The sequence below is a fragment of the Diplotaxodon limnothrissa genome, linkage group LG6 (genome assembly GCF_057381915.1).
Source record: "Diplotaxodon limnothrissa isolate DT_005_m linkage group LG6, D_limnothrissa_male_GT1.1, whole genome shotgun sequence".
NCBI classification, from domain to species: Eukaryota; Metazoa; Chordata; class Actinopteri; order Cichliformes; family Cichlidae; genus Diplotaxodon; species Diplotaxodon limnothrissa.
In genome coordinates, this window is record NC_140601.1 from 14,352,441 (window position 1) to 14,366,341 (window position 13,901).

The window sequence follows — 13,901 nt, forward strand, 5'->3', positions numbered from 1 at the left end:
GAATGATACCCGAGAGTTTTTGTCATTAAAGTTTAAAACTGCCAAATGCTACTGGCAAATCTGACAAACAACTAAACAATAAACATGTTTTATTCTCGAGAAAAGTTATTTGCATTCCAAACAAGCATACTTTTTATTTATCAGTGTAGCACTTCTAAAGTCTTGCCAGCAGGCCGTTGTCAATCACAGCAGCATCTGAGGATATACGCTAAGTTTGATAATCAGTCTAACTAAATGCCTAATGAAAGGTTATAGTGAGACTTCATTTATATTCAGAACCCACTGCAGCCTGGCTTGCGTTATTGCTTTAACCACAAAAACAAACAGTGAAAAGCAAACACTCACATATTCATAATGAGAGATAAGCCACGGGCAACACTATGATGGGGTGCCCATATTGATAGACCCTAATGAAAAAATAAATAACTGGCTAAAATGTGGACAGAACTGAATCTGAATGCAAAGCTGCATCTGAACTGTGCTTTGTACAGATGAAACCAAAGTGGAGATGTTTGGCACGATGCCATAATTGGGAAAAATAAACCAAAAACCCCCACAGCATATCAGCACAAACACCTCAGTCATGATTTGGGATTATTCTGCAGTCACAGGACCTGAGCACCTTGCAGTCACTGAGTCCATCAACTCCTCTGTACTGTATACCAAAGTATTCTACAGTCAATTTGAGTCCATCTGTCTGACAGCTACAGCTTCACAAATCTGCAACAGAAAGGCTGAAAAAGTAAAGAACCAAGGTGTTGCAATGGCCCAGTCAAAGTCCAGAGAGCTGTCCATAAATGAATACCCACAAACCTCAATGAACTGAGGCAACGCTGTAAAGAAGAATGGACCAAACTTCTGCACAATAATGTCAGAGGCCAATAAAGTCATAGAGAAAACAATGCTGCACAAGCTGCTGTCCTGTGGTAGTACACAACTGTCCACAATGGAGTCACAAAATGTCGAACCGAAATCAAGGTGAAGACCACATTTTCAGATATGTGCAGTAATAATGACTGCTAAGTGTGGCTCTGAACGTCAACATGCCATTGAGGCCGGAGGCCTCTATATGTCAGCATTTGATGACTGAAAAAACTCTGACCTGCATGCACAATGCCTCGCTGCTCTGTTGTCTTTGTGAGCTCTGCGATGTGCTGCCTCAAAGGTTCAAGGCTTTTTTTTTTAGGTTACAGTATTTTCTCTTATAGCTACACTGTTAATTGGACAACATGCTTGTGTCTAATGTCACATCGTGCTACCAGCATCGATGCAACTTTCTCCACTCAGTTACTACTGTGCATGAACAGCACATCTGCTATTTATTCAGAGAAAATGTCTCATGCTTGTTAACCATGCTGGTTTTTGGGGTGTTGTGGATTATAGCAGCACATCCTCTTGACATTACTTACTTACATGTTTCACTTAAAACAGCACAGTGGGACAAGCTTTCCAAAAACTCACCTCTATAGCTCCGTGGATCTAAACGCATTAAGTGAAAAAGAAATCTTTCAGATTACTACAGTAAAGGATCTGCTGTGCACATTGTATCACATCTAGCTGCAACAGGACACCAGCTCAAAAAAGCTTTGCTTTTCCTCCTAAAGGGTGCACCACTGCACCCAGTGTGTCACAGTAAAACAGCATTTTCTATGTTTTCAATTATAATTCTACTGTATTATCTGCACAGTACAGTGCAGTGGAGTAAGAGTGCTGATGTGGCATCCTCGAGCTCACTTTCAAAGGGTGCTGGGATGATTGGGTTTTCTGTTGATAATGTGTGTGTGTGTGTGTGTGTGTGTGTGTGTGTGTGTGTGTGTGTGTGTGTGTGTGTGTGTGTGTGTGTGTGTGTGTAAAGGTGTGTATTTAGAAGTGGGTTGCAATGGAAATGCATATTTTTGTCGTATAGAGATGACGTGTTTGACAGACAGGAAGGAATGAGTGAAGATACTTTCAAGGACAAGTAAATAAAAGACATGAAACTCATTAGAAGTGTCTGGTTCTTTATCTGGCTGAGAGTTTTGAGCTACATTATTAAGGGCATTGTATATAGTCAGTGATCTGTGGGGGTTAGGGTGGGGTGAAATGAGATGAAGCTTTGCTTCATATCCTCTTTTAATTAATATCATTATCAACTGCCCCTCTAAGCAGCACAACACACCCAAAGAAGCACACCCACGTGCACGGCAGCACTCACAGGCTGCAGTGGCAACATCAGAGAGTAACATCCAAAAGATGGAAAGCCATATAGTATTTATCAACCAATATTCCCACTCTAAAACAGACCCAGTGACGCAAAGCTACAATGATGTGTTTTCTTTGTCATCTTAATCAGTTCCTTAGGGGTTGGCTGCTACAATGAAGTGAAAAATTAATTGCCGACCAGAACTACATAAAGATCCCTCACGATATTCAGTCATTTTCTCTCACACGTCCCCATTTCCCTGCTTCTTTATTACCATTATTATTATGATCTTCTCTCTCTCCATATTTTCTTGGCATCCACTAATATTTCCCCTTTTTTAATCCCTTCTTTTATTTTTTGCTCCATCAGTAATTTTCTTCTTCTTGGAATCGACCCCGCGCTTGACTTGGATTACGACTTGGAGTAAACAAGAACACAGGAGCAGAGAGAAGAACATGACCTCTGAGCTGAACTCCATTTCTTTTCCAAACTTCAATTATTAAAATAGTGAATAAAATATTGAGTAATCTGTTTTTCTTCATTCTGTTTTTGAGAGTCAGGTCAAAGTCAGTCATGGGAAAACTTCAGTTTGTGTAGAAACAAAACGTAAAGATAGAGGATGACATTGCACATTTAAAAGAGTTATTTGGTCCTTCAAATATTTTATGAAATATTTCATTTTAAAGAAATTTGTCAACACATCAAAAACTGACTTAAAATGTAAGAAAAAAGAATAAGCAGTGAAGCATATTCAGAGACTTACCTTGTACCCCTGGTTGATGCCATTAATGAATTGCTGAGGTGGAGGGTTCCAAGTGAATTGGATAGTAGTTGAATTTATAGCAACAACTTGGACTTCCTGCGGAGGTGCTGTGGGAACTGAAGGCAGAGACAAAAACAGGGATGCTTAACTGCAACAGGTTCACCAAGAGGAAGGTTGTGTTTTTATATAGTGAAAAAAACATTATTAAGACTTGTAGGCCCAAGCTGCAGAACTGTTCTTTTTTGTTTTGCTTTTTCTTTTTAAATAAGTGGTAGCTGTAAAAATATGAACCCGCACCACAGTTCAATGATTTATGTGGAGGCTCTGCTCATTTAATTAAAAGAAATAACTGCTAAGCTTGCAAAATAAAATGGCAAACCTATCCCTTTGTTCTTTGCTTAAAATGAACGTATTGTCTGAAAAGCTCCACTAATCTATTGTATTTTGCATATTAGTACCTTATTAATCTCTATATGAACATGTCAACTCTGCAGGCAAAGTGACAAGATTTTGGGGACCATGACGTATGTGATGATTTTCTTTTTATTCCCCCTTTAAATGCATCTGCATTAGTAAACAACGACTGGCAAACACACAGGAAGTGTTGGCCTGGATATCTGCTGGCTACAAGGAAAGCCACGAAAAATGGGCCGACGTTCCCCAGAGCTGATGGGGTTCCCTGATTGTTGTTACCTTATAGGATTGACTGAATGAGATTAGGGTGTTGATGCATTACTGGCTGACTGTGAAAAAGGATGACTCACTGGATTTGCTAGCTCACAGTATCAACGTAACACCCATTGTACTAACCCAGCAGCCCTTTCAGCCATGAACTGCCCATTACGGCATGATTTACTGATTAAAAACAGAACTGAGTTGATTAAGGAAACAAGACGCTTGATCTATATTAATATTTAACAGACAAAAGGCCCTCCTATGACTCAGTGTCACAAAACACCTTTAATTTGAAGAACTCTTCCTCTCTTTTTTAAGTGGCTCTTTCTTTCAGGCCACAAAGCTTGAACTTTTTGTTAAGTGTGTTAAGCCTTGATGACATAACATCAATAGGGCAATTTTTTAAAGCTTTGGAAATCTGCCTTCAGAGCCACGGCAGCAGTCCCCTTTACCCCTTTCTCCACTGACGCAGCTCCCAAACTAGAACTGGTTGAATGCATTTCCACCAAAAAAAGACTGACGCTGGCGCCAAAAAGCTGACACCAGCACGGCACCGCAAAATTGCTGGGCCCAGAGTCAGAACCACGTCAGTGACTGTGGGAACTTCTCCAGTGATTTGCAGCCTACAGATTCTAACTGGCATGATTTTCTTTCCCTTGAAACGGCCCCAACTTCTGCTAGCAAGGTCATGAAATAATCTATCTGAACCTGTCGAAATGAGGACTAGGTCTTAAAAGGCTCTGCACCAGCACTGTGTTCAGCAAAAAGAAGCAGCAGTGACGGGTGTTAAATCACTCGAGCTCACATTTATCTTACGTATACATATGCGTTCATCCATGAAGTATTTATAGCATTTATTTGTCACATTACTATGTATTATTTATCTCTTAAAGAGCAGAAAAAAAGCCTGCAACCGTCCATGTTGCTGACAATGTTAAATAAATTTGATCCATCTGTGTTTAAGTTTGAATACAAGTTTAAAAATGTTCTGTGCATTCAAATGAAAGCAAGATGGTGACGATTTCAAATGACAGAATCTGAAACACGCACGAGCTCGGTCGAGGCATTCATCAGCTGCCTAAGAGTGAGTCGGAGAATAAAGAGTGCAACGCGATAAGATAGAAGCTGTGGAAAATACTGTGTATACAGCAGCAGTTTTTCATATGAAATGTAGCTTATTTGTTCAAGATGGAAAAAAGAAGGCTGGCAGGAGGTAAATACTGCAAACAAGCGCAGAACATGTTTGGTTCTCACAAGCTGAATGCATTTTGCATCACCCAACACCGCCTGTGCTGTTTATTTTTTCTTCTTTCCCCTTTCTTTTGTGTCCGTGTGTGAATGGTTCTCTGCACGTAGATCTTTATTTATTTATTTATTTATCTATGTTATGTGAACTCTATTAAAACAGTTGGTCATTTAGATGGAGGGTGGGGAGCAGAGTGAATAAACATCAAAGCCAGGAACAGAGAGAAAAAGGGGTGACAGTGAGATTTGTGTGCATGCGAGCGTGTGCGCCTGTTACTGAGTGCAGATGTGTGTGTGTGTGCGCGAGTGTCTGTGGGCACATGTTATGGTGATTACACAGTAAGGGGTTTATGCTGATGCTAGAGAGCCACAGAGTGATAATGTACTGTTGCATGATGGGAATGCCCTTTACATTTTACATTTGAGCTGAAGTGGCCAGATGAAACACGCGCACCCACGCGCACAAACACAAAGTGGGTGGAAAGAGACCAAAACAAAAACTAGTGAAAAATGGTGTTGCTGGTGATGTTGCAAGGAGGGGGAACAAAGAATGAGAAAAGTTTGAGGGAGACAGAAGATTAATTGATGTTAAAGATGCTCTCTCCCTCCTTGCCATGCTGATTGTGCTCCTGGGGACTGGCTTCTAACCCCTTGCAGCTCACAGCTTCAGATAAAACACTAAACTCTTCCCTTTGGGTGAATCTTAGTATGCGTGTAAGGCTGCTTGTGAGAGAGAGAGCAATGTTATCAGAGTCTACCACAGAGTTTAGCTTCATCCTTTCAGAGACACTGAGAGAGAGAAAATGTCGAATCCATCGCAGCCACTCCCATTAAACCACATTAGAATAATTAATGAGCCTAACTCCCTTTCCTGAGTCTATAAACCTGTCCCGAACTCTTGTAATAATGACTCTGAGTTTTATGTGCGAGCGTGCATGTGTGTGTGTGTGTTTGGCCCATGTTTAATACAGATAATATACTGTTGAAATAAAAGCCAGGAAAAGACGAACACGCGTTTAAAGGAGATTTACCCCGACAACCACTTCCTCTCATCTCACTTTACAGTCTTCACTTACATTCTTCCTCATTTCATACTCTTCCTTTATTTATGTTGAGAGACTTCAAAGCGTGTTGCTCTTTCCAGCCATATTTATTAAATGTATTATATGCCATGTTTTATATTTATAGAGCAATACAGAAACTCTTTCCCCATGAATTCCCCCCAGTTCATCTCAATGTGCTCGTTGGCCAGATGGGAGATGTAGTCCCTCCAGCATGTCCTGGGTCGCCCCTAGGGTCTCCTCCCAGTCGAGTGAAGCTGGTATGCCTGCGAGGAAATGCCTCAGGCACAACAAGTCTGAACCGCATCAAACGACACCCCTCTAAGTGAGAGTGAAGCTTGTCAGGTTATGGAGAAACTTCGTTGCAGGTGCTGGTAACTGATCTCAGTCGTCTGATCCCCACCCAAAAACATTAAACAGATGAGGATGTAAGTATATATACTCACTGCCACAATACGAGGGAAACTGAAAAATACAAATGGACCTTTACTGTCAGCTTAGCTATAAAACTATAGTCCTTTTTTTATCTCTATAGTTGTGTTATTGTGAAAACAAACTGAACATTTAAGGCTTCGTTGTATTTTGGATACTGTTTATATGCTAATATCTTGTTTGTTTAATGCCATATTACAATGCATGATTTATTCAGCTTTGGTCAGATAATGCTCATGTTTGCATGTCAAGTTTCAACAGTCAGTCTCTCAGGAATAGCTTCCTTAACACTTCATTTGCAGGCGTTGCATTTAATTCGCATAGAAAGTGAACATGTGAATCCCTCGTTGTCCCCTGGATTACATAATACATAAAGTCTGCTCATAAGTCAAAGCTCATAATGTGTGATGGCTCTGATGTGAAGTCTTTTCCGGCCCGTATTTAAAGATTCACGGACCAAGGAAGAGTTCTTCTTGGGTTACTAACTCAACAGTGTCACAGTATTTTATATTTAGCAGCGTGCATATGGAGCAGTGATTAAAAACCTCTCAGAACGACTTGGTATATTTGCTTTGAGAAATAAAAGTGTGTGCATACTTACCTCCCTGCAGTGTGTACTCAGTGACAGGGCTGCTGTAGACACCCAGGCCTGCTCCTGTGTAGGCGGCCACCTGGATCTGGTACTGCGTCCAGATGATCAGATCTTTCAGCAGACAGTAGTTGGTCTCTGGGCTGCTGATGTTCTTCTCCTGGTAGTCTCCTGGCAGCCCTGCCAGACGGTACCTACACACATACACACACAGACGCACACACACATTTCAATATGTTGTTTTGCAGAAAAACAAGTTAGGAAAGTAAAGTAAATGGTATGAGTCTAACTCACACAAAAAGGCTATACAGTACATTCCTGTCCCAGTAAGTGTGACCACATAGGGAGTAAAGTATGCAATAGATTAATGTAAAAACATCAAATGTAGAACAAAAAACATAATCTTCAACCAGAAAATACTTTACATTAATATTTTACATTATTACTTATTTATGATATAATGAAATATTTTCAAGAAATCTCAAAGGTTTACCATCCAGAGAAAACCAACAAACACTGGTCACAGTTAGCTACCTCCCAAACCAGCTCAACCCAATATAGCTGCGTCACGCTAGCGTAAAAACAGGACAGCAACTTCCGTATGACTTAGGAAAAAAAAACAAACCACAGAAGATCATGGTTATCCGGTCACTGCACTGACTCCTTTTCACGTTCGGGTAGTTTCTGCATGCAGATAGAGGCAGAGACAACTTTTGATTGCGTTTGATGAGTTAGCATAACTCATGTGGCATGTGGCATGATTTGCAATAGGAGACTGAACTCGACTGGTTGTCTCCTATACAAAGAAATCCTGCTAGTTAATGTGAATTTTTGTGCATGTAGACAGCAACAGATTTTAGAGTTTCTGCTGACGTATACAGTTAATCACCGTATTATCACAAAGAGATGGCATGCAATTTCCACCTTGACCCCATTCAGCCACATACTGACTGCAGACATCTTATCTGAACATTTAAGACATGTTTTAATGACAGCGCTGGTTTGCTTCCGAATCCCATTTTGTAACCAAAATTTATAAAACAACAAAAAAACAAATGAAGTGAGAGAACTTTATTTCATTTGGTAAAACATGAGATCATTTTTAACTGTGGGGATATTATTTGCAGTTGGAAAACTGATTATTATTATGTGCAATACATGTTAAGTTTCAAATTTCAATAATGTTGTATCATGATTTAAGTAGTGGGATACTGTAACATGTATCATGGGGTATCTGGTTATTTTCCATCTCTAATACTGGACTTTCTGATACGCATGTTCAAATAAATGGAAATAAGCTATTTAGTGTACATTTAAACTTAAACTATGATTAACAATTTTCTGTTAATGTGAAGTCCTTCTACAGCTTCTTGAAGATTAAAAATCTCCAATGTTGGGTAGACATCCCTGACTAGTGCACCTCCAAGGCCTTTGCTTTAGTATATGTGATATAAACGTCCACTTAAAAGGATATATGACCCAACCAGACAGGGAGGTGTAATACCACTTTGGTACTGTACATATCTGATGGAGCTGAATGGAGTAATAATCCCCATGTCAGCGTTTTAATATGAAGCCTATTCACTGTAACAGGATATTCCTACGATTCACCGGCTGAGTCAGCGCTCTGTCACAAATACATGCTGTATACACACACGTAACATGCTCATATACACAAATACACAGACACAAAGTGAGGGGGCGCTGGAGGCCGACGGGGGATCTTTGCAGTGGAGAGGAGATAGACCCTCTCTCTCCACCTGATACAATGACACTCACACTGGGAGAGAAGGAGGAGGAGAAGGAGGGGGAGGGAATGATGTTGGAAACAAGGAGAAAGAGAGTGAGGATCTGCCAGCTGACACAACAAGGAGGAAGGAGATCCAAATGGGAGGGAAGGAGGTGGGAGCTCTGTCCTATAAAGTGGAAATGATATAGTGGGAACGTACGTGTGCGATTCCATTTTCTACTGATTTTCTGAAGTGGATGCAGATAACACAGTGAAGGAGGATAAAGACTAGATAACTTCTACTGCAATTACATGCAAATTTGTTTTAGGCAGCTGATGACGGCTTGATTACACACACTTTGTATCACATTTTGGGTAAACATCAAAAAGGAGGGATGGAGGACTAAAGGGCGGCAGGTGTGTCTGTAAAGACAGCTCTCCTGTGTCTGTCTATCAGACACACTCACACAAACAAACAATGACAGAAAGGAATAGGTATTAGTTCTTGACTTAAGCACAACACACTATAAAACTACAAGTATCACTAATGATTAACTAGTGGCAGAAATCTAATAGAATAGAGGTACCTGACTGATTTTGTCCAGCTCCAAGTGAAATTGAAAGCTGCAGAATAACCTGACTTTCTCACTTCACCTGACTTCACCCAAAGCTTTCAGGCACAGAGCTCTAAACGAACCCCCTCTCCTATGAGCCAAACATGCTCACAGAGTGTGTTCAGCAGGGTGCAATTTGGTGGTATTGTGAAAAATACTACAAAAAAAAGTCACCTTAGCCATGCCAGCGTCTACAGTCCCATGGAAGTGACCGACCTTAATATGTCAACAGCTTTTCTCCATTAGGTTAAAGTACTGTGTGACAAAGGGCTTGCATTAATGCTAATAGCCAGTGAGTGGAGCCTGAGTAGGTCCAGACTTGCATTAATGAGGACGGTGGTGCATGTAGGTACAGAAGGATGGAGCTGGATGAGGTCAAGTTCCACCCATTTGGCTCTGCGCTGAATACCACTTAGAAAATCCTCAATGTTAAGGTGAAACTAGCTGAACAAAAGTTTAGCAAAGAATTTTCTGGGGTTTATATATAAGCTATTCAACTTGTTCAGCATTATTTTGCTTATTATCAGTAAGAAACATGAAGCAGCCATTATTTGGGCGAAAGAGAGCTGTCGTATTGTGAATAAGCAAAAACAGTCAATCATGAACATGCTATGAAAAAACTTTACATTTTTATGACCTTATACTACAGCAACCACTGTTGTCCTATTCTGAGAGAGATAAAAAAAGGCCTCATCTAGACCACAATGTAACCAGAATGTTTGTGACGCAGCAGCTCATCCGGACTACAATTATGTTCTGTACAACGACGAATGTGACCTTGACCTTGAGCACAGTTTTGTTGATGACTCATTAAGCGATCATTGTGTGCAAATTTTCACTAAAATCTCCAGGAGTATAAAATGCAAGTAAAAACAAAGTACAGAGAATCCCTAAAATCTGTGCTTTTACAAAGTTTATTTTCTTTTAAATGAAGCTGGTAGGAAACAAGGATTATTTAGCAGCACAAATAATGCAAGTTCTGACAGAGAGGAGCCGTAACGAGTCGGCAGTTCATGCACAAACTGCACCAAACTCACAGGACCACCAAGTTTTGCAGAAATCCCAGTGACACTTTCTGCTGCACCCAAGAAGGGAACAAATGTACGGGCCCACTCGCTAAGTCACATGTGCAGTGTACCAGTTCTTTCTGTTACTTTCACTATCCCTACACAGCACAACAACACCCAAACACGCGCATGTTTCTGTGTGTGTTTACCTGAGTACATATCCTCTGAGGACGCCATTAAGCTGGGGCTCTGGTGGAGGCTGCCACTGGACCATTATGGACTGGTTTGTGCGCCCACTGGCCACAATATTTTTCGGAGGAGCGCTGGGTGCCTCCTCTCTTAGCATGAGCCTAACGCACACAGACAGAGAGAAAGAGAGAGAGGGACACAGAAAAATTATTATGAATCGAGTTTATTAGACATCGCGTAATGAGAATATCAGTGTCGCCGTAGAAGTGTAGGCGCAGCGTTTATCGTTATCACGGGGCGTCCAAGCAATCACTTATCATACCGTCTGCAGAGGAACACTTTATTAGGCGAGCAGGCTAATAAAAAAATTTTTTAGCAACACTGTTTCCTAAATATCTTCATCTTTTATAGTCGAGGGGGTCAGTGTGCCTCCAAATCAGTGACGGTGTTTGTCAGTGGAGATACACGGGACGGAGCTGCAACTTATTCCAGAAAATCATCTCGCAGTTTAAGCAGCTCTGATGAATTCTTATTGAATTCTGCACTCAGCTTTCTCATTGCTTGTCTCCTGGTGTATCTTCCAATTTCCTTTAATACATTTGTTTTTCATCTCTTGCTATATTGTTCATTTAAAAACAGCCAGCGTCCCACCCTAAACCTTGCCCATATATCCCTGATCTTAAAGAAGGATAAACCCGCGGATCTGTGTACATCCTACAGACCTATAAGTCTACTTAGTGTGGATTGTAAGATTCTGTCCAAAATTTTATCCAGACGTTTGGAGGAGGATCTGCCGGTTCTGATAAAGCCTGACCAGACGGGATTCGTCAAGAATAGATACTCCCGCTCCAATGTCCACCGACTCATAAATGTTGCGCAGTTCTCTCAGAACACCAATTATAGGGCTCTTGCGATCTCTTTGGATGCTGAGAAAGCATTTGATCGGGTGGAGTGGGAATATCTATTTGATGTTTTGGACAGGTTTGGTTTGGGATCTGAATTTGTCAAGTGGGTCAAACTGCTGTATGGGGCCCCAGCTGCAAGGGTCTTGGTTAATGGCTCGGTCTCGGATGTCTTCCCACTGGGTAGGGGAACGCGGCAAGGATGCCCCCTCTCTCCCCTGTTGTTTGCACTTGCTTTGGAGCCACTGGCAGAGGCTATAAGAACTGATCCTGAGATCTGTGGGGTGACCTTGTCGAATACTGAATACAGGATTTCCCTTTATGCAGATGACGTGTTGCTCTTTCTCACTAAGCCAGAAACTTCTATTCCCGCACTGACACATATCATCAACCAATTTGGCCTCTTCTCAGGGTATAAGATAAATTATGATAAATCTGAAGCTTTGCCACTGGGTGACGGGGGGAGGTGGGACGCTCCTCCTAATTTCCCTTTCAGGTGGTCGACCACGGGTTTCACATATTTAGGTATCAGGGTGTCCGCAGACACAGCGGAGTTGTACAAGTTGAACTTCAAGCCGATTGTGGCCTCAATCAAGAATGACCTCAATAGGTGGTTTGACCTCCCCCTGTCTTGGACGGGTAGAATAAGTTTAATCAAGATGAATGTGCTACCCAGAATATTATACCCCATTCAAATGTTGCCTCTCAGGATCAACAGAAAAACATTCATAGAGATTGAGGGATGTCTTTCTAAATTCATATGGCGTGGGAAGAAATCTAGACTAAAGATACAGATTTTACAACTGCCCACGGATGAGGGGGGTCAGGCACTGCCTAACTTTTTATATTACTACTGGGCTTGCCATGCACAAATAATCTCAGGGTGGTTACATTCCTTCCTTCACCGGGGCGAACCATCGGTAGATGCCTGGTGCTGTGACCCTCTCTCACCTCTTAGTCTCTTATCCACTGACCTGGCGGACCTCCCTCTTGGTGTCAGAACTAATTCCGTCTTGATGCCCACTTTAAAGGTTTGGCGTGATATTACTGCCCACGTCGGAAGAAGAGGTTTCTCTAGTGCACTGCAGCCTCTAACTAGGAATAAAGCTTTCCCCCCGGGTATTGGCATTAATATATTTGATGATTGGTATTCCAAAGGTGTAAGATTTATTTGTGATCTGTTCGAAAGGGGTAGTTTTATGGCCTTTAATCAAGTTCAAGTTAAGTATAATTTACCACAGAAACACTTCTTTGGATTCCTGCAAGTAAGGCATTATGTGAACTCCCTTAAATTTCCAGCCAATCAACCAGTTTTGAACCCTGTTGAAAGCTTTCTTCTCAAAGTTAACGAGGAAATGACTACAAAAAAGAAATTTATTTCTCTTTGTTATGGGAAATTGTTGTCTTTGAACTTTATAACCACTGATAAGGCCAGGGTTCGGTGGGAAACCGACCTCGAAGCTCAGGTTGGTGCGGAAGCATGGTCCAAAACTTTCAGATCTGCCATGAAATTGTTTCCCTGTAACAGACTAAAGGAAAGCCAGTACAGAATCTTACATAGACTACAGCGTACGCCGGAGTTCCTAAATAAAATTCACCCTCAGATTTCTGCTCTTTGTGTGAAGTGCAATACGGCTGTAGGGACCTATTACCACTGCATATGGCAATGTCCTTTAATTACTAGATTTTGGAAGAATATTGCTATAGAGCTTTGCTCTATTTTCCACCGAACGATCCCACTGAACCCTATGCTGTTCGTTCTGGGTCTATCTATAGAAGGGCTCTCTCTGTCTTCTGTACAGATGCTTTTGTTAAGTAAACTTTTACATTTGGCGAGGCGATGTGTACTGTTTCAATGGATTCAGAGACGGCCTCCTACTGTTACACAGTGGTACAGAGAACTGCTCAGGGTGCTGCCGATGGAGCGCCTCAGTGCCATCATAAAGGGCAATTGTAATGCATTCTGTAGCATATGGCAGCCTCTGCTTGATCACCTACCTCATGACCTTACTGTGCTATTACATAAAGGGGACTCGCAGTTTGTTTTTAAACACACTGATTAATGTCTGTGTTTTCCCCCCCCTTTTTTTTTTTTTTTTTTTTTTTTTTCTTTTTTTGTGCTTGGCTGTGCTGACTTGTTGATGTTCGTGTTGTTCTGACAAAATCAATAAATCATTGTTTCAAAAAAAAAACAGCCAGCGCTGCTGCTGCTGCTGGGAACGCTTAACGCATCACTTCCAGCGCACCAGAGGATTTCTCCTGGGAATGATTGAGCTGAGATTGGGTGCTTAAAACACAGTTTTCATGAACTCCGTACAAGTTGAGTTGCTGTCGTGTTTTTTGTTTTGTTTTTGTTCGGCAACTTAAAGAAACAAACATGCATTTTCTGCCTGCGTCTTGCAGTCCGGTTGTTTATATTCTGTTTTATTCCTCTCATTTTAACTTTCAGATCTTCCTACTTTAGTTGAATTTGTATTCAAACGCTCTTGTCTGGATAGCATCTATTTCACCCT

The 13,901-nt window shown here is 41.3% G+C and overlaps 1 protein-coding gene across 2 annotated transcripts in view; it reads right to left on the reverse strand.

The window, feature by feature from the left end:
• Nucleotides 1-13,901, reverse strand: part of LOC146630288 (protein sidekick-1-like) — a 292,332-nt gene that overhangs the window by 54,012 nt on the left and 224,419 nt on the right. For both annotated transcript variants that reach the window (XM_085355729.1, XM_085355728.1), the window contains 3 exons: nucleotides 10,507-10,647; nucleotides 6,960-7,141; nucleotides 2,946-3,061 (listed from right to left, as the gene is read on the reverse strand). In XM_085355729.1, coding sequence (XP_085211855.1) covers nucleotides 2,946-3,061; nucleotides 6,960-7,141; nucleotides 10,507-10,647 — 439 coding nt within the window. The remainder of the gene's footprint in view (nucleotides 1-2,945; nucleotides 3,062-6,959; nucleotides 7,142-10,506; nucleotides 10,648-13,901) is intronic.